Source organism: Chrysemys picta, chromosome 4 (assembly GCF_011386835.1).
Source record: "Chrysemys picta bellii isolate R12L10 chromosome 4, ASM1138683v2, whole genome shotgun sequence".
Lineage (NCBI taxonomy): Eukaryota > Metazoa > Chordata > Testudines > Emydidae > Chrysemys > Chrysemys picta.
The window spans coordinates 51,188,855-51,214,255 of record NC_088794.1 but is presented as its reverse complement, the minus strand read 5'-3'; the positions used below and the strand labels follow the sequence as shown (position 1 = coordinate 51,214,255).

The 25,401-nt window shown below is 43.0% G+C and overlaps 1 protein-coding gene and 1 long non-coding RNA gene across 37 annotated transcripts in view; one reads left to right on the top strand and one right to left on the bottom strand.

The window, feature by feature from the left end:
* The window catches only part of PPFIBP2 (PPFIA binding protein 2), a 193,839-nt gene that overhangs the window by 36,757 nt on the left and 131,681 nt on the right, over window positions 1–25,401 (top strand). For 11 of the 35 annotated variants that reach the window (XM_065594935.1, XM_065594927.1, XM_065594939.1 and 8 more), the window contains exon 2: window positions 7,264–7,361. The exons of 22 other annotated variants lie outside the window; for them this stretch is intronic. In XM_065594935.1, the coding sequence (XP_065451007.1) occupies window positions 7,298–7,361 (64 nt within the window). In that variant the 5' untranslated portion in view covers window positions 7,264–7,297. Of the gene's footprint in view, window positions 1–6,451; window positions 6,700–7,263; window positions 7,362–25,401 lie in introns of those variants that run through there. 2 more of the 35 variants (XM_065594928.1, XM_065594929.1) reach the window with 2 other exon arrangements.
* Window positions 27–8,698, bottom strand: LOC101932505 (uncharacterized). Of its 2 annotated transcripts, none has more exons than XR_010600974.1 (3): window positions 8,224–8,698; window positions 2,435–2,570; window positions 27–1,841 (listed from the first exon to the last, which is right to left on the bottom strand). It is a non-coding gene; the product is annotated as an uncharacterized LOC101932505 (long non-coding RNA). The 2 variants fall into 2 exon arrangements; XR_255558.3 differs by having other exon boundaries at window positions 2,435–2,566; window positions 8,224–8,694.

Below are 25,401 nucleotides of genomic sequence, written 5' to 3'. Positions count from 1 at the left end.
CCCCATCCCCAAATTCACTTGTCAAGCTTATTCCTAGTAGGGTTGGTGAAAAACCCAAAATGAAAAATTCTGTGGCTTTTTCATCAACATTATTTTTCAATAAAAGTTTCTGATTAATGCTAATTTCTAGACCTAGAAACTCAATCATCTTTCTAATACAAAAAAGTGAGGAAGAAAGAACTCTCCAAAGATTCAACGTCTTGTCTCTTCTTAGGTCTGTTGCCAGCAGGAAATCTGACCAGTCAGTTCAGTTTTACACCCTGGATATTTAATTATCAAATAATTCTTTTTGTAGCAAATCTCAAACTGAATAACAAATCCAACACAATGCAGATCATGGTCTCTTCCATAAGTAGGAAGTCAGACCCTTTGTTTGAAAACAAGAACTGAGAAGGAAATTGAAAGCAAGTAAACCAGTATTAATGGTCCAAGGGCCTTTTATAATTTATTAAGGCACTAAACTTAAGCCTTGTCTACACTGCCACTTTACAGCGCTGCAATTTTCTTGCTTAGGGGTATGAAAAAACACACATAAGCACCCACCCACCCAAAGTGCTGCAAGTTTCAGTGCTGTAAAGTGGTAGTGTAGAGTAGACAGTGCACCAGTGCTGGTAGTTACTGCCCTCGTGGAGGTGGTTTTATGTTGCTAGTGAAGACATTATCCTTATTCTCCCAATAGCTGAGATCATATTAAAAACCTGTATATTATCACTATGGTAATGGATATAATCACAACTTTGGATGAGGTTTCTCCCGTTAGATAATTCAGATGTGAAGCACAAATGGCAATGCAGAATTGCAGTGGGATCACATAGGTATAACAGAACAGGATTTGGCCCACTGTTATTGTCTAGTTTTTGGTGCATAGCATCAGATCCAACGGGAAGTAACCTGTTCTAGCAATGTTTACTCAACATACTGCAGTGCAAACTTGTTAGGGCCAACCTTGGGGCCATGCAGTCGAAAACTAACTACTTCTGTTGGAGATCGTAGATGAATATTTAGATGTCAGTGTTTATTTTGAAGAGGAGTGCTGGCTTTCCTCTGAGGGACTGACTCTGGAAATCGAGGGAAAGTTGAGAAAATTCTTGTTCTCTGTGTATACAGTGTGAGGGACACATGGCCTCTGGACTTGTTCAAGATTAGTGCATTCTGCACCACATTTCAGAATGCTTAGTTGCCTTAATCATCATATTTCTAGCAGAAATTGTTTTCAGTGTTTCTTGCAGCAGTGTGAAGTTGCCACATATAGAGAATAAATTTGTATGCCTGCTGTAGCTTGTCAAGGTTACAAAACAGCGCTTTCTGCACGGGGTGCTTATAATCAGCTCTATAGAAGGTGGACTCTATCCTTATATGGAAGATACTATCCTGCTTAATTTTAAACGGGTTTGATTTTTTTTGCTTAGATAATCATCTTTTGGGGGGGGGTGGGCATAAACTGAGATCATGCCTGTTTTTTTTTGTTTTGTTTTGTTTTAAACCTGCCAAAATGGTTGTTTCCATTCCTCTTCTGTATTGATTAAATGAGTGCAGGGGTTAGGAATAGGTCGAGTTAGTCTATTAATCTTCCTAAGATTATGAAATAGCATTTTTATTAACATAACTTAATAGAAAAGGACCCAAAGTAAAAATGTAGTGTTATTCCCCTTGGATGGATTGGAGAATGATTCCCTTCTGCTTCTCTATCTGATGTGAAGACATCAATTTATCCAATGCTAGAAGCTGTTTGTGGCGGAGCTGGAATTTGAACACAGTCGTTCTCGATCCCACTCATGTCTCTGTTCCTCTAGACAGCACTACTGTTATAGAATGGACAGATGAGCCGTGTATAAATAGACCTAAGAACACAAAAAATTAGTAGTGCAATGATTAAACAGAAAGGTCATTTATCATTAACTTTGTGAATATTTCACCAGCCCCTGTGGTGCGTGCATCACAGAATTATTGATTTGTAACTGGAGTAAGTTATCTTTACTTGATAGCAAACATAGGGACCTGATAACAACATACTCGAAGACTAAGGGCTGTTATAAAGAGGATGGTGATCATTGTTTTCCATGTCTGCTCTTGTCTCAAGAAGTAATCAATTTAATCTGCAGCAAGGGAGATTTAGGTTAGATATTAGGAAAAACTGTCTCCCTATGATAGTTAAGCACTGAAATAAGATTCGAAGGGAGATTGTGGAATCTACGTAATTGGGGAAGGGGGGGGAAGGAGAGGGGCAAGGAGAGATATTAATGACAGATAACTGTCAGTGATGGTCTAGGTATATTTGGTCTGTCTCAGCCCAGGGGGCTGGACTCGGGACCGGCCTTAAAATGTTGTCCTGGGCAAACTTGTATTTTGGCACCCCATCTCCCCCTCCCATCATCACCCCTGGCTCCTACGGGCTCCCTGAGCTCCCCTCCCCTCATCACCTCCGGGCCATTACCTGTACTTCATATGGAATGTCCACAGGAAAGTCCATTCAATGTAGATGGGTGGCTCCCATGGTCCATTGTGAGTTAAGTGTCCCTTGATGAGCCATTTTCTTTGACTAGTCCCTTCAGGATGTGCTGACTAACTACCTTGTGGGCATTACCCCAGGAGCAAACATTTGAAACACAGGTATAGAGCCAATACTCATAACTTCAAATACAAAAATGATACATGCATAAAAATAGCATAAACATATTAAGCAAGTCATAACCTTTTCATAGACATCTTACATGCCACATTTTGTACAAGATTATTGCAAATATATAACAGTGGTTGCAACAATGATCTACATGGTCATGTTTTAATCAGATAACATCACAATGAGTAACTAGCAAATTCCTAGGCCACTGTCAGCAGAAGCAAGGATGGAATTGTATATGGTGTATTGCCACACTTACTTCTGTGCTGCTGCAGTGGCTTGTAGTGCCTGGCACTTGGCCTGCGGCTCAAGGCAGGCTTTGCGTTGTGTCATGGGGGCTGCATCTTGCCAGAGCCCACAGCCCTCCTGCAGCCCCCAGCCACTCCTGGCTCACCACGAGCATTTTGACAGGAAGTACCAAGCAGTAATAACAATAATAAAACGTGTGTGTGTGCGCGCGCGTGCGTGTGGTGTGTGAGAGAGAGAGAGAGCGAGCCTGTGTGTGTGTGACAATCTGTGTTGGAGGACTGTGAGAGACAGTGTATATGGGTATGAGAGCCGTGTGTGTGTGTGTCTGTGTGTGTTTAGGGAAGTTTGAGAGACACTGAGCGCACTGTCACTTTAAGTCCGTCCTCCCCCACCACGTGGAAGTTTCGCGCCTCCTGGCCCCCACCAGAGACCGAGCGGCACAGGGCCACAGTCAGGGAGGGACTCAACTCCACTCCAGGCAGGGAATGGGGGGTCGCGCCGCCAGTGACTGGCCACACCGGCCCGGGCTCCCTGGGGCTGGGGCAGAGCCAGAGCCCTCAGCTGGCCTGCTGAGGAGCCAGGGGGGCGGGGGCTGGGAGAAGCCCACTGGCCCAGTGTGGGGGAGAGGCTGGAGAAGAGAGGAGTCCGGCGACAGCCAGCCACGGGAAGCCCGAGCCCCTTGTGGCACTCCCCTGGCTACTGCACCCTGGGTGTGGGCCCCGTTTGCCCAGCCCTAAGGACTAGATGACCTTGAGGTCCCTTTCAGATCTACATATCTGTATTTTCCACTGTGGCAGGTTTGCTACTGAGCTACGATGTTTCTTATGGTACAAAGATTTGGAGTCTTAGCCTTAGGTACTCTTTCAGTATTGCATGACTGTTTCCCTGGTAAACAAAAAATGGATAATTATATTTTAATGCACAATTCTATTTTATGCCTGATTGATTCTCATCCTAGTGTTTATCTCCAGGAAGCTTGCTATTATGAGAATAAACGTGGGTGTTTAATTACCAGCGACGTCATTGAAAGTGGACACTGGAACTACCATTGAGTGAATACCAGACAAAAATATCTTCATATACATATAGCTTGTCATTTGAGATATTTATTTATTAACTTTTAATTTATTAATTATTTTTAAAATAATAAAATTATCCAGAACTCTAGGTACCCTAATATAATTACTCCTACAATAAATACAATTGAATTAAATCTCATCTCATCATGAGTTCCACAGGAGCTTGGCCAACCACCCACCACTTCATCATATAGGAAGCATATCCTCAGCCTTCTACAGAGATTCTGTTAAAAATGGCTTTTGTAGCATGCCTTGGAAGTCAGCAAATTTGGGCTATTTCAGATCAAGGCCTAATAGCTGTCTTTATTCTTTGGAATCTAAAGGATCAAAAAACATAGGTATATCTCCATATATATATATTATCTCATTGAGCTGGAAGGGACCCTGAAAGGTCATCGAGTCCAGCCCCCTGCTTTCACTAGCAGGACCAAGTACTGATTTTGCCCCAGATCCCTAAGTGGCCCCTTCAAAGATTGAATTCATAACCCTGGGTTTAGCAGCCCAATACTCAAACCACTGAGCTATCCCTCCCCTGTCTATTTAAGCAAATAGAAAGATAAGGAAGGCTGGTTGTGGCATTCCCCCACCTAAAAAAGATAGTTTAATGACTGGCTATTTTAAAGCAAAGTATTGCACTGTCAAATCTGGTATTATTCATGTGTTTTTTCCATACTCCACCACTGTATTAATCAAGAAAAAAAAATGCAGTACAGTTCTACCTGAAAATTGGCACCCAGGGCAACTGCCCTACTCTCCAACCCTTGGAACTGGTGCTGGTATTCATATTAATAATCATATGACATGAAAAGGAACAGCTCACATTTCCTCCTTAATCATCCCTTTTTAAGTGAATTATGGCCAGAACTTCTTTGCAGAATCACTTGCTAAAGTTTGTCACTTTAAAACAGCATAACCTAAAGTTCATTTTAGGTGAGCATGTTTTTCCACATCTTAAAAAGGAATAACTCTCCCTCTAAATCCTTCTGTGAAAGAACTTGTTTAGCCACATTTGTTTATTGGATTTTACAGTCAAATAGAAATGTCCCAGTACAAACACATTCAACAAAGACTCTTGCATGGCTCTGAATTAGGTTAATCTTAGACTACTATTCAGAAATTTCACTTCTGAGAAGCAATGCTTGGTGTGAGAGCAATCTGGTTCATTCATTCAGAAAAAGCTAATTTAGTGTTCTCATAGCTATTTATCATTAGTTAATCAAAATAGACTCAATTGTCTTTCTATACACATCTTGAGTACTTGGGGCGCCTGCTGGTGGAAAGTCTACTCGAAAGGAGGTACAACCTAAGGTGAGAAGCCACTGAACCCAGCGCTCAAGTAAAGCCAGGAGACAACAAATGAGAAAACAGGGATGGAAGTGAGGGTCACAGGATCAAAAGCAGGGAGCTAGAGGGAGACACAGAGAACCCTGGATGGTGCCCACTGCTCCTCGAAGGCATCCAGGGAGCCAGTGGACGCGACCCAGAGGAACATTGTCTGTCCTCTTTTTGGGTGAATGCACCTGGGGTTCAGAAACTTGCAGGAGAATATAGTTTGTAGTTCCCAGAGCCACCAAGGGATGAATCAAGCCCCCCTATGGAAGAACAGACAGAACACAAAATGCTGATTAAAATTCCTTACCGAGACCTGCAACACTTGATTTGCATGTTATAGTGATGTGAAAAGTAGGCAAGAATGTAGAAGTCAAAGGCCTGTTCAGCCAGAGCTGGCGCTGGGCATAAGCAGACTAAGCAGTTGCTTAGGCCCTGGGCAGCTGTGTGGGGGGGGGGAGGGTGAAGGGGGTTATTAATTATGAGTATGTGTTGTGGCAGGGGTGGGAGGAACATTTTTAGTGCCACCTAGGGCCCACAATGGGCTAGCACCGGCACTGAATAATTCAGTGATAGCCTGGACATTGGTTCCATACCTCAGCCATAAAATGGACATATGAGAAGTTTTACTTCAAAGGTATTCTTAGCACCAGTGGGGGGGCTGGAAGGATTGCAGAAGTGGGGGAGGGGAGCAGCTTGGCCTGGCCACCGCTTCTTCATGACAGAGGGGTATCTGGGCCAAGGGCAGGGGGCCTGCCGTTACACCACCCAGGTTCGGTCAGGGGCCAAGCAGGGAGCCTGGGACACCTCTTCATTGTGCCCTGCTGAATTCTGGTTCTCAGAAGTGAGGGGCATGGCCCTGCCCTTAAAAAATTGGGAGGCAATGTCCCCCCTCCCCCACGTATCCACCCCCCGTCTCCAGCATCCGCCCCAGCACAAGCTGCCAAAAGGTGGTGCATGTTCTGTTTTCTTTTGAAATGTTATCTGTTGATGACAGGAACTGTTACTTAGAAAGGAATTTGGCAGGGGAGTTACATGATCTTTGACCCTTTTGGGAATTGAGATATTTTTGGAAAATATTGCCTGGGATTTTACAGTAATATCTCTGATATCAGGTGGGAACCTCCCTTCAATCTTCCTCCTTCCCCCCCCCCACTCGCAGGGAGCTCCCTCCCTCTCACCCCCACAGATAACTATATAGCTACTTCACCGAGTGAAATGATTGAGGGAGCATTTTGGCCACTTGTACAGAAAAAGAGAGCTCTATTTTCAATATGTTGCGGAAGAAGCAGCCGAAAGCTTGGACAATAGCCTGATTGTGTGGAGAGAGGAGTCGGAGAAGACACTAGACTGTGAGCATTGATTTATGCTGAGTTGTATCACTGGAAGAGCACAGGGCACCTAGAGACAGGGATTCAGAGGGTAAGGAAGTGCAAGATGCTTACCAGGGAGGTTTGGTGTTTTGGTCTTAGTTCCATTCCCCACTCAGCCTCTGTCAGTCAGAGTCCTCGGGAGCCACACCAGTGGTATAATAATGTGTATAAAAATGTCATACCCCACTGGAAACCCCGGGAATGATGGTAGCCCACAATTGTCTGACCCCTGTTAAGAGCGTGAATCCTCCTTCCCCCTCAAATGGGGAGGGCGGGAGAGAAGCAAGCCTAGTATCTGGAAGAAGACTTCACCTCTGTTTTTAAGAAAGAGCTCATGTCTGAATCTCAAGCCTTCCATTCACATTTTAAAATCTGATATTGCTGATTTTGGTGAAATTACATAGAAGAAAAAACTAAGGTAAACGTAAATGAACAGCTGGAAATGCTGAGTTAAAATTGGCTTTTATGGCATTGTGCCTTATTTTGCCAGTGGGTGAATTTAGTTCACATGGTTCAGTTTACAGCAGAGCCATATTGAAATACATTCTCTAAAATGTCTGTGTTTTAGTGTAATATGTATGACTTCATCTCCCTATTTTTTTATTTTTTCCAGTACGAGGAATAAAGGTTTGGGCAAGTCAGAAATCATGGCTTCTGATGCTAGTCATATGCTTGAAGCAGCCCTAGAGCAGATGGATGATATCATTGCAGGTATGGTACTGCTTTATTTGAGATCAACTGATTGGATTGGAACTTGATCCTGAAAAATGCTGAGTAGCTGCAACTCCCTTTGACAACCAGTGAGAGTTGGGGCTACTCAGGACCTTTGTTTTTGTTTCCAAACTTTGTCTTTGAGTCAATCTCTCTCTCTCCACTGCCTCCCCGCTGCAAGCACTTCCCCCCAAACACATTTCAAAGACAAACAATAACAGTTTGGGCATTGGAAAACTTCACATCTGCAAGATTATTTTAGATAAAACAGCTAAAAACCCCACCTCATAGTATTGCCGTAGGACAAATTTACCTCTCCGTAAAGTTATAGGAGGAATTAAACACACGCTAGCATGTGTGGTAGAGTGCCTGCTAGCTGGAGCTTGTTCTGTTGAAGTCTCATGAACATTATAATAGATTCTAATTCCCAAATTTGCCTTACAGCATGGGCCTGGTTACTGGGAAACAGCTCACAGTTTGGGTATTAAATGTTGAATTTCAAAAATTAAATTTGTGTTTGCAAAACTACTTCAGAGATCTTGCCAAGGCTGAACCAGCCAGTGTTTTGTTTTGTTTTTTGTAAGTGATGTGCTGTTAGTTTTGTTTCAGTGTTCTAGGGAGTGAGATTATATAATTTATTTGCTCTATGCCAGTGTGACAGATTTATGTTACCAATCTGCTTGAGGCATCAGGTGATTAGGCTGAGGCCACAGAATCGTTAGGGGAGGGGATGAAGGAGCACACCAAGTGTCTAAGTTTTATAGCTTTATTAATAAAATAACAGGGGTGGGATGCTTCCCATGTCGCTTAGGGGAAGGAAGAAAGCATTAGTGCCTGTACCCTAGCCCACTTTTATACTTACACATGAACAATCCAAGGCTGGCCAAGCCTGGGTGTAACGTAAGAAGAAGAGGGGGAAGGGTGGACTAGAGTTCTGTCCTATGCACAGGCCATCCAGGGTCCACTGTTGATCTCCGATTTGCTTCAGCTCTCAGGAGGGTTTTGAGTCCTTGGGTCTTTTGGGGGCATTTCATTCAGGGACCTCTGTCCCCTGTGCTCTTTGTACCAGTCCAAACCAGCCTTCCGTGGCTCCCTCAGCTTTCCCAAAACACACCGGCTTCAGGGACGCAAAACTGTTGTTGTCCCCCTCGCTGACCTTCGTTGTCTCATTAGTTTTTGCAGCCCCTGCAGTTTTGTTCAGCTGAATTCTCCTTTCTCATGGTTGGTCAGGGTTGGAATTCAGGCCCCCGTCTTTCTTGGCAGGCAGTCGAGCGTCGATTGTCTGCCGTGACCTTGGGCTGGAGTCAGCGTCTTATCTTCGGTCCTAGCTGGAGCGTCGAGTTAACCCGTTCTCTTCTCCCTCCCTCCCCTCTTCAGCCTCTTGCAACCTGCAAACGAACCTTTCATTCCACATTCACACCTTTAACCCTTCCCGAAATACTTTGCAATGCCTATAACAGCGTTAGCAACATATAATGCTGATTTGCCTCCCCAGGGGACTCCCTGAGGGAGGGGGGCTATTGGAGTGTGACACCAGCACTACAACTCCCAGCGCTAAATTATGCATCTTGCCTGCACAGTGATGGAGATGGTGCAAGGAGCAATTTTCAGTCCTCTGATATACCCACACAGAAGCAAGTATATCTGTCTCCCAGCAGTCCAGTATACAAGAAGGGGGCAAGACCTCTGTGGTTAGGATTCCATTGGCCTTTGGGTTGGCATAGGCACCATCATAAGCTGAGCACACTCCCAGGGTAGATATCTGGGCAGAGCTATGACCTCGCCCTCTGCACAATGGGAGAGCACTTGTCACAGCTTTTTAAGTGTGTAGTAATGTCCTGAACCTCATTCTTTCCTGCTATCCAGGGAGATGAATCCAGCCTTTGGCACTTCAGTTGTGCATTTCTTTACGACTTCTCAGTAAAGGTCAGCCTCAGGAGGCTCATAATGGGACCTCAAAATATTGGTGCGAAAGTATCCCATAACTCCCAAGTTATAGGTTCCTGTCCAGGATTTTTATTTTAAAGGATCTGATCCAACCACAAACGTCCTCCTTGTTCTGGGCACACAAGCTGTAGCAGGTCATAGATAACGTTAGCAAATGGGCAACCTAATCTGTAAAGGTAGAGAACATATAGAAAATACTTCCATAGCTTCCAAGTCCAGAAGGTACCGCTGTGATATCTGGTCTGACTTGAAACATATATGCTGTGTAGGGTTCAACATACCCCCAAACAACTCTTCACACCAATCAGGACAAGGCCCAGGCAAACTTGACTGTTCAGGAGTATGCATTATTTTTCTTTTTTCAGTTTTTCATCAAACACAAAATCACTTGAAAAATATTTTTGACCAGTAGAAGATTACTAGAATTTTATGTATTGTTTTTCCACCTTTTACCAACTTATGAAACATGCAAACAGAATATTACAATTCGCCACCCCAAAATGGCATTTGTTCCAAACCAAAGGGTCATGTTTTTAGAAACCAGGGGAGTTAGAATAGATGTGTTTTCTCAACTGTAGCAAATGTAGGGTGATATAATTATCGTGGATAACATATTCAAAAGTGCTGATGTGCCATTGACTTTGTGAGACTTGGGCTCTTGAGTTGCTTTTGAAAATGGGTCATAGGCTCACAAATCACTTAGGCGCTTAAAATCACTTAGGCACTTAATTTTTTTTACCTTATGTAATAAAAAAAAACATTATTTTTTACCAAGGGAACACTTTCAGAGGTCAGCACAGGTTGATGATAACATAATATCACATCTTGAGTTGTTTTAAAAACTCAATCAGAAACATACATTTGTTCCATTTAAATAAAATCTTTCACATTTGGAATGGTTTCTGTTACAGCTTTTTTCTTGTTTTGATTTTTGAAGTTTTTGTGGGGGATGGAAGAGAAGTTGTACATGATTCTAACATGGGTTTTAAACGTAGTCATTCCTTAGAATCCGGTCACCTGCAGCAATCCATATTCTAGAATTAGTTGTAGATGCTTCCTAATATGTCTCTGAAGTCTCCCTGCTGTGAGGTATAGGCCATGTGAGCTATAGGCAAACATATATCACTCAGATGACCTACAAGAAGTACTATGCTTTGTTGTGTGAAGATTCCAGTGGTACACAGAGAAAATATCCACTTTAAATACTAATTCCTATAATCTTCTTCCTGAAAAAAGTCAGTCAAGCTACAGGCCATATCAGCCTTTCCATGGAGGAAATGGAGATCCTGTGAATCTGGACAAGGAACGTTCAGATGCGGAGTGTGCCACCTTTGCTTCATTGCACTGATATTCTAGGAGCTTTTGCAGATGGGAGTTGTGCTCTTCTTCATTAGATGACAATAAGTATTTAATGATAGATGCTGTTTAGGAGGGAAACTGTAGTGTAAAGTTTGGCACAGCTGCAGGATGCAGTTTAGATTCATAGATTCATAGATTCATAGACTTTAAGGTCAGAAGGGACCATTATGATCATCTGGTCTGACCCCCTGCACGCTGCAGGCCATAAAACCGTCCCCGCCCCTTCCCTGGACTCTGCTGCTGAAGTCCCCAATCCTGTTATTAGTGACCTCAATCGGCAGAGACCCTCCTGCTAGAGATCCCTGCCCCATGCTGCGGAGGAAGGCGAAAAACCTCCAGAGGCTCAGCCAATCCGCCCTGGAGGAAAATTCCTTCCCGACCCCAAATATGGCGATCAGTAAGACCCCGAGCATATAGGCAAGAGTCTCCATCCTGACCCCTTTTAGCCATTATGCTATTTACCTACCATTGCTTGGTTTTCCTTGACAACTATGTTTTACCATTAAACCATTCCCTCCATAAACTTATCTAAGGAATGGTTTAATGGTAAAACATAGTTGTCAAGGAAAAGCATTACATGAGCTAGTTGGGCATATTATGTATTTCTTCTGTAATGGATTAGTATTTGCACAGTTAACTAAGATAGGAGGTCAATTCTGAGTTTTGCATATGCCTATGCACTTAGGAATGTACTCTTGTCAGTAAGCAAAGAGATTTCACTCATTCGTACGGGGGTTTTGATTGTCCCAGGCTGCCAAACAGTATTTTTTCTTCACTTGGTTGTCATAGCACTGGACATGGGATTACAGGGAAGCAAAGCAACTAGTGTATGGAAGCTTAGCATATTCACTCGCATGGTAATCAGTTGACTGCACATCCTGCTCACAGCTAGTTCATGGTGGTGTTGGTGCCCAAGCTCTGGAAACAAACTGAAGGGTTTGGGCATGCCCGTGGGTGCACAGACTTCTTTTCCACAGTGTACGTGCAGGTCATGAGCAAGACAGAAACTTCTTTGAGGGAGCTGATTTGTATAACAACAGATCACTGCTCAAATTTTTATTCTAGTGTCCATTAATATTTTCTTCTGTAATTCAGAATCAGAGGGGAAATTGGTTTATTTTAAGATATCAAAGTTCCCTAACAATGAATTCTGTCAAAATTGAGTAATGTTACTTGAACACACCCATTATTTATTTATTTATTTATTTATACTGTTATTTATTACTTTTACAAAGTTACGTGTTATAAAAGCTCAAAAGACAGGAAATCCTCAGTAAAGTTCTAATCCTAACCCCTGCATCACTTTATTTCATGTTTTTCCAACATGGGTGACCATGCCCAGAGTTCCTGGGAAAACTCAGCAGGCTGACCCATGAACTGCATATCCATCTAACACCAGCATGCTGGAGAACACCCTTTCCCATCCTGCAGTACGCTACAGGCCAGAGAGCACAACATCCCACATCTTCCCTTCACTGCATGGGCTGGAGACACCAACCTGCTGTGGACTACAGACCCAGTGTACCCCTTTTCCTTTCCCACTGTGAAATGGAAACTTTATTCTCTGAATATAGGCCAAAGATCAACCTGGATCCTGTCCAGTCTGCAAATGTGAGCCCCTATAATATTTACCGTAAGAGCCTGTGATTATCCCTATACCCGAAGCAGGATGTAGGTCATAGCATACTAGGAAACTCCATACTCCATGTCCACATACATAACCAAGCAGATACAGGTTTATTTTGAGTAGCAGCCAGTATAGATCTCCTGCCACTTGGAAAAGGTTGAGCGGAGATTATAATAAAATAGTGAGGGGTTTTTAAGACAGAGGTTCCCAAAATTTTTACTAAGGCAACCCACCAACTGCATTTTGTGAATATTTTTTTTTTCCCTGGATCCAAATTCAGAGTGGGGCAGGGCAAAATCATAGGCCAGTGCCATTCTCCTCCTCCACTGCTTCTGCCATTTCCTCCTCCTTGCCCCACTGAGGGGCACCAGTCACCTGCGGCAACCCCGGTACTGGAACCCTAATCCCAGCCCAGCGTGCAGGGGAAGCCTCGGGGTTGGAGAGCAAGCCTGCCCCTCGCTCACCCTGTGGCAGTGGCTTCTGTACCATGGGGTGGGCCCAGCTCCCCATTACAAGTATGGCAACCTGGTGCACAGGGCTGCAGCACCACTCAGATTTGGCCCAGCCACCACTCCATCATGACCAGGTCAAATTTGAGTGGCACTACCACCCCGTCCACCAGATCACACCACTCGTAGGACGGGCAGCCAGGCCAAACCCGAGTGGTACTGTGACTCCGTGCACCAGGTTGCAACACCCAGATCGGGGAGCCAGGCCCAGCTCCATGGGACAGGAGTTCCAGGGTGGTCTTGCTCTCTGGCCTCTTCCCCAAGCCTGGGACCCATTTAGATACTTGCTGCATCCCACCATTTCGGAAACACTATTTTAAGAAATGTATTCTCATCCTTAACTATCTTAATGGGATTTGTTTGGTTTATTTCGGGGGGCAAGGGGGATATATAATATATATATCATTTTGATACCTCATAGGGCAGAAGTGGACAAACTATGCCGCGGGACCCTCCTGGCCCGGGAGGCTAGTCCCTGGCCCCTCCCCTGCTGTTCCCCCTCCCCCGCAGCGTCAGCTCACTGTGCCGCTGGCGCAATGCTCTGAGCGGCGGGACTGTGAGCTCCTGGGGCGCGGCTGTAGCGCCGCCAGCCACCGGTGCTCCAGGCAGCCAGGGCCGGCTCTGACTTTTTGGCCGCCCCAAGCGCAAAAAAAAAAAAAAAAAACCCTGCGGCGTGCGGGGGGGAGGGAGAGGGAGCAGGCGGGAAAGGGGCGGGCAGGGCTACAGCAGGGGCACTGCCACGCGGCCCCTCCCACTGTGCCGCCGGCTGCCACGAGGGCTCTGCTCCAGTCGGCGGGGAGGGAAGGAAGAGGACTGCCTTGCAGGGCACTCTGGTTCTCCGCGCCGCCGTGTCCGTGCCGCCCTAGGATTGGGCAGAATGCCGCCTCCAACAATCTGCCACCCCAAGCACCAGCTTGTTCAGCTGGTGCCTGGAGCTGGCCCAGAGGCAGCGTGGTATGGGGGCAGGGAGAGGGGGTGGATAGAGGGCAGGGGAGTTTGGGGTGGTGGTCAGGGGGCAGGGGTGTGGATAGGGCTTGGGGTGGTCAGAGGGCGGGGGACAGGGGGTTTGAATGGGGGCAGTGGTCGCGGGGGACAGGATGTGGTGGCGGGGGGCAGTCAGGGGTGGTGGGGTCCAGGGGTGGTCAGGGAACACGGAGGGGTAGATGGGGCAGGGTTCTGGGGGGGCAGTCAGGAATGAGGGGGGGGTTGGATGTGGTGGCGGGGGGCAGCCATAGGCAGGAGTCCTAGGGGGGCCCTCAGGTGGCAAGAAGTGGGGGGGGTCGATAGGGGGCGGGGGCCGGGCCACACCTGGCTGTTTGGGGAGGCACAGCCTCCCCTAACCAGCCCTCCATACAATTTCAGAAACCCGATGTGGCCCTCAGGCCAAAAAGTTTGCCTGCCCCGTCATAGGGGTATTGTGAGGATGAATACATTATAGTTTGGGAATTACTACAGTAATGGGGGCTATATAACTAACTAAAATATACATTCATATTATTCAACTTCACAAGACCTTTGTGACTATGCTATTATCTCCATGTTACAGATGGGGAACTGAGGCACATAAAGGTTCAGTGACTTGCCCAAGGTCACACAGGAAGCCTGTGGTGGAGCAGGGAATTGAACTGAGGTTTTCCTACTGCTCGGCTAGAGACCTAACCATTGGGCCATCCTCCTTTTGTAGGGTTGTCAGGCTGGTTGAAAATTTTGTATTGTCCATCCTGACCCAGAGAGCAAACATCTCTGCTGAAGCCTGAACCTGGATTCTGGTTAATAGCCCATCTTGTTACGAACCTGGTAACAATCCTGGCTTGGTTCTCCTCCTCTCTCAGCTCCATGTTCCAAATATCCAGGCTTCTGTTTTGAACTTCCTATGGGTTGGAGGACAGGAATGCTTTGCTGGCCAACCTGGATACTTTCCAAAATCATCAGAGGGAAGTGAAGTGGGGAAGGTTGCTCAGAAGGGAGGACTGGATACTTTGCAAGGAGGGTACCAGGACTGATGACTTACTAGGATTCAAAGGTGAGGTCAACCTTGCTACTTGCTGGAATCTAAGTAGCTGCTAGAAAGAAGTTTCCTTTCTGGGTAAAGCTTGGGTGGAGATATGGAGTGGAGTGGTGATGATATATGACCATGAGTGTGCCATGGGAAAGAGATATCCAACGCTGCTGCTCTCTGCCTTGCAAGATGTCCATTTCCAAGACACAAAATCTGAACTTTTTGCAGTCAGAGGCTTCTACGGGTATTTAATTCCCATTGAGTAGTTTTTGAATTTTAATTATATTCACACACTTATCTATACGGCTTTTGTTGTACAGCACTGGAATTTGCCTTTAATTTTGGCTTTTTATACAAAAAAAATTATAATCTTAATTCCACATATTAACCATAGTTTAACATTAAAATAATAGATTATGGCCACAATTTTCAAACGTGCCTAAAGACAAACCTATAATTTCACAGTTAGGTATCCAAATAAGTGACCTGATTTTTTTTAAAGTGCCTAAACATAGATTTATATCCCTAATTTTTGGCTTTTAAATTTGAAAACAGTGTGCCTCTTCCCCTCCCCCCCCCCCCGCAAAAAAAAAAAATCTGAACAGACCTAACACAGACTTACTCTAGACCATGCAGCTCAGTGCAATATGAAATATACTTGTGTTAGAGCGTATGAGGGTAAGATTGTCAAACTGATTAACAAATTGAATTGTATTGGGCTTGATCAAATTTGACAGATAGGTCAACGTTCCCAAGCCTTTTCTGCTTCAGTACATCTATACTGATAACCCGCCCTCGTAGCTGTATGAATTAGGGATGCTGAATGATTAGTCTAAAGTTAGCTGCCTCATTTAAAATCTCTCTTGAAATGCAAAAGGGAGTAATGTGATTGCCAATTAACAGGACTGATCCATTAGCCAACAAGACTTGCTTACCTTGTAAGCAAAAGGCTCAATTTAAAGAATGTTTCCCATATGTCAGATCTAGGTAAAGCCTCCACAGAATGGCGGACATAACTTTGACACTGACTCTGTTGCTTTGAGCAAGTAATTTAATTTCTCCCTTCGTTAGCTTCCCCCTCTGTAAAATATGAGGTAATAAAATTTGTGTATGCTCACAAGGAGGCTGTGGAGATTGATGTTTTCAAAATGCTTTGATCCCATTAAATATTTTTGTATTGTTTATATCACAGACTGTTTCTTTATGCCTTTGGCCTGAGAATCCATTATTCCTTTTTTGGATAATGACCACAAGTTCAGATCTAAAGGCCCCCGTAGCAATATTTTAGTTTTGAGCAGAGATGGCACTAAGAATTCTAAAATTTAGCAGCTAATCAGTGGGATTATTTAGTTTTCCCTTTTGTAAAAGTTGTTGCATTTGTAATTTATTATTAAGGAAACAGATAATGTATGTGTGACCTGAATATATACAGCGTACAACTGCTGAAGAAGTAAACAGTTAACAGTTGCAAAGAAGTTGGACATAAAAGAAATTGTCCAAATAGAATAGAGTTTAAACAAACTCTTTTCTCTTGAGGAGTAAATTGTTCATGTTCATCTGATTGTCCTGGTCATGTACTGAAGAGATTAAAATGGTCTTTATTGGAAGTTATCCCTAAAAGAGACACAGACTTGTTAGTTCAGTTTAGTATATTTTCCTCAAGGAGTCTAGTTGCTAGAGAATAAGTACATATGGCCATAGTAGGTCAGACCAGTGGTCCATCTAGCCCTGTATTCAGTCTTCCGACAGTGACCAGTGCCAGGTGCTTCAGAGGGAATGAACAGAACAGGCAATTTATCGAATGATCCATCTACGGGGTGAAAGTAACTTAAAAGTCTTACTGGTATGGGAGCCTGACTCTGGGCCCCCAGAAGGGGTGGGGCCTTGGGCAGAAGGGGCTGGGCTGGGGCTCCGGCAGCAATTTAAAGGGACTGGAGCTCCGCAGTAGCAGCGGTGGTGGGCGGAAGCCCCGGGCCCTTTTAAGTCGCTGGGCCCTGAGGCAGCTGCCCCTTTTGCCCCCCCTCTTGTCGGCCTTTGCGGGGGGAAGGGGCAGCGATGTTAAAGCACTGCTGCGCATCAGCTGTGTACGGGCCTGTACCAGCAGCCACTTCTTACCGGTATACCGTACCAGCCCACTTTCACCTCTGTCCATCCCAAATCATCCAGTCCCCACTTCAGTCAGAGGTTTAGGGACACTCACAGCATGGGGTTGTATCCATCACTGTCTTGGCTAATACCCACTGATGGGTCTATCCTCCATGAATTTATCTAATTCTTTTATCTAATACTTTCTCCATACCAGTCATGATTTTATAGACCTCTGACATATCCCCCCTTAGCTTGGAAACTAAATGACTAACCAGTACCAGTCTTTTTAATCTCTCCTCATATGAAAACTGTACCATACCCCTAATCATTTTTTCCCCTTCTCTGTACCTTTTCCAATTCTAATATATCTTTTTTTAACATGTGGCAAATAGAACTGCAATGTGAGGATACCACCTGTGTTCCCTGTAAGCTGTGCGCTTGTGCAGCCACACAGGAGAAATTCAAATACCACCCAGCTGATTAGACTATGTTCAGGTGCCCCTTCCCTGACGTTGCTCCGTCCTGCAGCTGCTCCCAGGACCCTCTTGCTGGCTGTGCTGGGGGAGGGGAGATGAGGGTGTTGATGTCAGGGTGTCTCCCTTCCCCCTGCCACTGAACCCCCATCTCCGCAGAGCAGGGAAGAGGCAGGGGACACCGCCTGGCTCAGGACTCAGAGCTGCTGCCATGAACAGTGAGTGCCTTTCTTAGAGACAGTGCACTGTTTCTGCCATTTCCCCAACAGCCAGCTCACACAGAGTGTCTCTCTCTCTCTCTCTCTTTTTCATACTCTCCTCCCAACACATACTTGTATTATTATTATTATTGTTGTTGTTGTTGTTGTTACTTCTTGGTACTTCCTGCAATGCATATACATTCTCTGTAATTTTATTCTTTCAAAGGGTGTTATTTTAGTGTTTTGACTGGTCTATGCATTTAATAATTATTATTTCTCTTACACTTAAATTTAATTATTTGAGTAGTGAATTCTAAAATGCCTAACCTGTTCTGGCTGGAGTAATTAGCCCTATGATAACTTTTAAAAAATACATATTATCTAGGTTTTTCATTTCTACTGGTGGCGCGCACATCCGCACATATCTCAGTGCACATAACAAAATTTATTCCGCACATGGATGGAAATAATTAGAGGAAACAATGGGTACCATGGAATTATATAGTGACATTGACATATTTTCTGTCTTATTATCTATCCCTTTCTTAATGGTTCCTAACATTCTGTTAGCTTTTTTGACTGCCACTGCACAATGAGCAGATGTTTTCAGTGAACAAGCCACAATGACTCCGAAATCTCTTTCCTGAGTGATAACAACCCATCATTTTGTATCTGTAGGTGGGATTATTTTTTCTAATATACATTACTTTGCACTTAACATGGAATTTCATCTGCTGTTTTTTTGCCCCATCGCCCAGTTTTGGGAGCTCCCCTTGTAACTCTTCATAGTCAGCTTTGGACTTGAGTAATTTTGTATCATCTGCAAACTTTGCCACCTCACTGTTTAGCCACTTTTCCTGATCATTTATAAATATGTTGAACAGCACAGGTCCCAGTACAGATCCTTGGGGACCCTCTGCTATTTACCTCATTCCATTGTGAAAACTGATGGTTTTTCCTGTAATTTGTTTCTTATCTTTTAATCAGTTACTGATCCATGAGAGGACCTTCCTTCTTATTCCATGACTGCTTAGGTTGCTTACAAGCCTTTGGTGTAGGTGCTCATCAATGGCCCTCTGAAAGTCCAAGTACACTATATCGACTGGATCACCCTTGTCCATGTGCTTATTGACCCCCCCCCCAAAGAATTCTAAAAGATTGGTGAGGCACGATTTCTCTTTACAAAAGCCGTATTGACTCTTACACAACATATCATGTTCATCTATGTCTCTGATAATTCTGTTCTTTATTATAGTTTCAACCAGTTTTCCTGGTACTGAAGTTAGGCTTACCTGCCTCTAATTCCCAGGATCACCTCTCAAGCCTTTTTAAAAAATCGCCATTACATCAGAGGCTGAGTTAAGTGATAGGTTACTGTGACGTTGTGCAGTCTATATGGTTTTATAAAAACATGATAATAAGTGAATATAATGTAACTGGACCTAATGCTTCATGCAAAAGGTCTCTTGTAAGGTATCATTACAAAGCTTATAATCTACTGAGTGTGATCGTCCTATTTGTATAAATGTACCACTCTTGTATCTGAAACTAGAAATATGAAATATAACTCTGAGGGCCTATTGTAATTATGCAAAGTGTGGGCCATTAATGGTGGTTTGGAATCTTGATGACTCCATTGTCTGCAGATTGCTGTGTTTACCTGTGAGTCTTCCTGTATATGTAGTGCCTTGCATAATGACAGGTTTCAGAGTAGCAGCTGTGTTAGTCTGTATCTGCAAAAAGAACAGGAGTACTTGTGGCACCTTAGAGACTAACAAATTTATTTGAGCATAAGCTTTGGTGGGCTACAGACCACTTCTTCGGCTGCATCCAGATGTAGCCCACGAAAGCTGATGCTCAAATAGATTTGTTAGTCTCTAAGGTGCCACAAGTACTCCTGTTCTTTTTCCTGTATGTGTGTGTGCTGGCAAGTGGGTAATGAAGTCTTGCAGTGACATGTGATCATGTCACCTGAACTGGAATCCATCTTTAACCTGGTGCTTTTCCAGTGGGAGGGGGTGGAAACCCAGAGGGACAAAGGGTTCCCGCCTTATGCAAAAGATACATAAAAGGGTGGAAGAGCACAGAGGGAGAGAGGAGTCATCATGAAGAATCTCTAGCTATCACCTGAGCTGGAACAAGAGCTGTACCAGGGGAAAGAATTGTGCCCAGGCCTGGAAGGCATCCAGTCTGAGAAAAAACTTACTGAAGCATCTCTGAGGGTGAGATTATCTGTATTCAGTTTGATTAGACATAGATTTGCGCATTTTATTTTATTTTGCTTGGCGACTTACTTTGTTCTGTCTGTCACTACTTGGAACCACTTAAATCCTACTTTCTGTATTTAATAAAATCACTTCCTACTTAGTAATTAACTCAGAGTATGTATGGGGGGAGGGATAGCTCAGTGGTTTGAGCATTGGCCTGCTAAACCCAGAGTTGTGAGTTCAATCCTTGAGGGGGCCACTTGGGGATCTGGGGCAAAATCAGTACTTGGTCCTGCTAGTGAAGGTCCCTTCCAGGTCTAGGAGATAGGATATCTCCATTAATTTAAAAAAAAAAATACCTGGGGGAGTAAACAACTGTGCATATCTCTCTATGAGTGTTATAGAGGGCAAACAATCTATGAGTTTACCCTGTATAAGCTTTATACAGGGTAAAACGGATTTATTTGGGTTTAGACCCCATTGGGAGTTGGGCATCTGAGAGCTAAAGACAAGCACACTTCTGTGAGCTGTTTTCAGGTAAACTTGCAGCTTTGGGGCAAGTAATTCAGACCCTGGGTCTGTGTTGGAGCAGACAGGAGTGTCTGGCTCAGCAAGACAGGGTGCTGGAGTCCTGAGCTGGCAGGGAAAACAGGAATAGAAGTAGTCTTGCTACATCAGTTGGCAGCTCCCAAGGGGGTTTCTGTGATCCAACCCGTCACAGTTACATACCATAGTTGTTAATTCTGCAGTTTCATATTTGAGTTCCTTCAGAATTCTTGGCTGGTCCTGGTGACTTATTACAGTTTCATTTTATCAGTTTGTTCCAAAACCTCCTTTCCTGACATCTCAAGCTGGGATAGTTCCCCAGATTTGTCACCTAAAAAGAATGGCTCGGGTGTGGAAATTTCCCTCACATCCTTTGTGGTGAAGACCAATGCAAAGAATTAATTTAGCTTGTCTGCAACAGCCTGGTCCTCTGAGTGCTCCTTTAGCAGCTCAATTGTTTAGTGGCCCCGCTGATTGGTTGGCAAGCTTCCTGCTTCTGATGTTCTTTTTTTTTAAAAAAAAAATTGCTGTTAGTTTTTGTCTTTTGATAGTTTCTGTTCAAATTCTTTTTTGGCCTGGCTAGTTCTACTTTTACACTTCATTTGACTTGACAGTATGGGGGAGGGATAGCTCAGTGGTTTGAACATTGGCCTTCTAAATCCAGGGTTATGAGTTCAATCCTTAAGGGGGCCACTTAGGGATCTGGGGCAAAATCAGTACTTGGTCTTGCTAGTGAAGGCAGGGGGCTGGACTCAATGACCTTTTGAGGTCCCTTCCAGTTCTATGAGATAGGTACATCTCCATATATATTTCTCTTATTTTCCTTGGTAGAATTTGACTTCCACTTTGGAAAGGGTGGCTTTTCGTCTCTAGCTGCCTCTTTTACCCTGCTGTTTAACTACAGTGACATGTTTCTGGTCCCCTTACTTTTCTTTTTTAGTGGGGGGTGGGGGGGTATATTTAGTTTGAGCCTCTATTATGGAGATTTTAAATAGTTTCCATGTAGCTTGCAGGCTTTTCACTCATATCCCTTTTAATTTCCATTTAACTAGCGTCACTATTTTTGTGTAGTTCCCGTTTTTGAAGTTAAGTGCTACTGTGATGGGTTTCTTTGGTATTCCTTCTCCTTCTCCCCCCCTCCCCCCCGGCTGTTAAATTTAATTACATTATGGTTGCTGTTACTCAGCGATTCAGCTGTATGCACCTCTTGTAGCAGAGCCTGTGCTGCACTTAGGACTAAATCAGGAATTGCCTCTGCCCTTGTGGGTTCCAGTTCTAGGTGCTCTAAGTAGTAGTAATTAATGGTCTCTAGAAATTTTATATCTGCATCCTGTCCTGAGGTGACATGTATCCATTCAATATGGAAATAGTTGAAATCCCTCATTGCTATTGGGTTTTCTGTTTTTGAACCCTCTCTAATCTTCCTGAGCATTTCAGTCACTGTCACTATCCTGGTCAGGTGGTCAGTAGTATATTCCTACTGCTATACCCTTATTTTTCAATCATGGAATTTCTATCCATAGAGACTGTGTAGGTGGTGATGTAGATTTTCATTTCTTCCCATCTATCCCCACTCTGCTCCCATTAGTCTTCTTATGAATAGTGTCCCTAGCCTCTGTTTGCTGGAAGCTGGGAATGAGTGACAGGGGATGGATCACTTGATGATAACCTGTTCTGTTCATTTGCTCTGGGGCACCTGGTGCTGGCCACTGTCGGAAGACAGCATACTGGGCTAGATGGACCTTTGGTCTGACCCAGTAGGGTCATTCTTATGTTCTTATGTTCTCCCCTGTTTAGCAGGGAATTGTGCCTGTTGTTATCCCACCAAGACAGCCCAAGCTTAATTTTCTGAACTAAGATTTCAAGAATACCAGTGGATGTAAAATGGCAGTAACTTTCTTTGTCACTTTGGTTTCTGAGTTATGTGCATGCTGGAATGAATTTCATATCAATATCCCACATCAACGTTATGAAATCAGAATATTTCCCCGTGGCTACATGCTTTCCTCTTGAATGACCACACGTCATCATTGGGTTCATTTGTAGTCCAATATCTTTTCATACTATGTGAGAGCTAACCTCATAGTCTTTTGTAAATAAAATAGAATTCATGGCTTTGCTTCACAAGGGATTGAAATGGCTTAGACCTAAAAGGTAACTCTTCATACTGTTTTGTGTAATCAGTTGGTACTTTGCTTTTAAATGTACAGTAAATGATGTGTAACTGATGGGCAGTATAGAACTCTTATAGTTGTATGGAATGGGTGGGAGAACCCATTGTAGTCATTTTTTCCATGTTCTTGTTCCCAGCACTGTGTCATTCAGCGTTTTGTTCCCTTCCATCCTACTTGTGACTCATAGTATTTTAAAGAGAGAAAAAGTTGCTTGTATTGCATCTTTTTTTGATAAAGTTATGTAATACTTTACAACTAGTAATAAACAGAAATTACAGAATTTTTCTCAAGCCATGCATTGATAAGGATTATAATTGAAATAATGGTGATTGAAATGGCATAATTAAAATAATGAGCTGTTAGTTTCCTCTTGGATCAAAGTAATTGGACATCCAACAGTAACAGTGGTTAAAGCTGATAATCTTTGTATTTTGTTGTATTCTTTGTATCTTCCAAATACAGTGTAATTACCTTAATAGTTTGGATTTCAATTAGAATTCTATTGTCTTTCCCTTTTTATATATTGATAAAAACACTGGAATATTTTCAGATGAACAAAAGAAATAAATAGCTCATACTGTGGATGTTCTGCTCCCTACAGTTTCAGACCTTAATGAAATTTGTGTATTGCAAATTATACAAAGTATACTCAGATTATCTGAATTACAATAATGTTCTTCTGAAATTGCAAACTAGAACACTTATATAAACAATAGGAATATGAAAGGGAAAATGCATCAATAAATGATTCCTTTGAGACAAGATCCCTGACAGAGAAATATATAATTTCCTATCCGACCACCACCGGAAACATATTTATCAAGATCTTGTCATAAAGATACAGTCCTCAGTTCATCTTGGAACTAAACAGGAGGCGACAGCAAATACTGGCTTTTTTTTGTTAAATGCTGATATTTAGTTAATGTTGAATTAGCTAATTCTCATCTGTTCTGTTGTCACGTGAAAAAATGTAGAAGTGACAAGGTTATAAACTTTGTAACCCTAACTCAATGTGACAGGGGACAAGAAATAACCTGGGGTCTCTTACCAGCACTCCCAAGTCACATCTTTTTCTAACACCCCTTCAAGTGGGGAGTAAGACCTGATATCCATGGTGCTCAGTCAGATTCATTCTCGTTGTTTCCCATAAGAGTATGTGTTTGAATTTTAAACCATCTTGCTATATTTTCTAGTTGTCCCGCTGCTTAGCTATTCCAGAGGATGTACATATTAACTAGCTACATTCTGTTTTGATTTTGTTTCTGTTGCCAGCCAGGTCTCTGGTGTTTTGTACTGAACTGCATGTAACTGTCTTGACAGGAATTAAGTGCATCATCAAAGATTCTGTGTACTGCAAATAATTTGATGTGTCATGATTTATTTCTCTTGGTGAATGTGAAGGACTTATTTAAATGACTGGGTGCAGTTTTGATTTTTTTTAAAAAAAGTCAAGTGTCTTGTCTTGTGATTTTACAAATGTGGTATTGTCTCTCTCTCTCTCATTCCTTACCCAGCATTGCCAGAACAACCTGAACTTTGGAATTTCCTGATTCTTTTTTTTTTTTTTTTTTTTAGTGTGTTTGATCCTGCAAAAGGTTATTTCAACTATTTGGGTTATTGTCCCCAAAACCTGCCTTCTGTCTTTTAATATACTAAGCAAGTGATATCATCTGAGAACAACACTGGGAGCCAAGACCACCTAAATTCTATTTCCCTTTGTGACGCTGATTCTCTCTGTGAAATAGGAATAATAATTAATAATAAAAAACTAGGGCTGCCAATTAATTGCAGTTAATTCACACAATTAACTCAAAAAAATTAATCATGATTAAAAAGATTAATCATGATTAATTGCAGTTTTAATCGCACTGTTAAACAATAGAATATCAATTGAAATTTATTAAATATTTTGGATATTTTTTACATTTTCACATATATTGTATTCTGTGTTATAATTGAAATCAAATTGTGTATTATTTTTATTGCAAATATTTGCACTGTAAAAATGATAAGCAAAAGAAATAGTATTTTTCAGTTCACCTCATAAAAGTACTGTAGTGCAATCTTTGTTGTGAAAGTGCAATTTACAAATGTAGATTTTTTTTTGTTACCTAACTGTACTGAAAAACAAAACAATGTAAAACTTCAGAGCCTAGAAGTCCACTCAGTCCTACTTCTTGTTCAGCCAATGGCTAAGACAGACAAGTTTGTTTGCATTTACAGGAGATAATGCTGCCCTCTTCTTATTTAAAATGTCACCAGAAAGTGAAAACAGGCATTCGCATGGCACTTTTGTAGCCAGCATTGCAAGGTATTTACATGCCAGATACGCTAAACATTCGTATGCCCCTTCATGCTTCGGCCACCTTTCCAGAGGACATGCTTCCATGCTGATGATGCTTGTTTAAAAAAATGTGTTAATTAAATTTATGACTGAACTCCTTGGGGGAGAATTGTATGTCCCCTTCTCTGTTTTACCCGCATTCTGCCATATATTTCATGTTATAGCAGTCTCGGATAATGACCCAGCACATATTGTTCATTTTAAGGACACTTTCACTGCAGATTTCACAAAACACAAAGAAGGTACCAATGTGAGATTTCTAAAGATAGCTATAGCACTTGACCCAAGGTTTAAGAATCTGAAGTGCCTTCCAAAATCTGAGAGGGAAGAGGTGTGGAGCATGCTTTCAGAAGTCTTAAAAGAGCAACACTCCGATGCAGAAACTACAGAACCTGAACCACCAAAAAAGAAAATCATCCTTCTGCTGGTGGCATCTGACTCAGATAATGAAAATGAGCATGCATCAGTCTGTACTGCTTTGGACGGTTATCGAGCAGAATCTGTCATCAGCATGGACGCATGTCCACTGGAATGGTGGTTGAAGCATGAATGGATATATGAATCTTT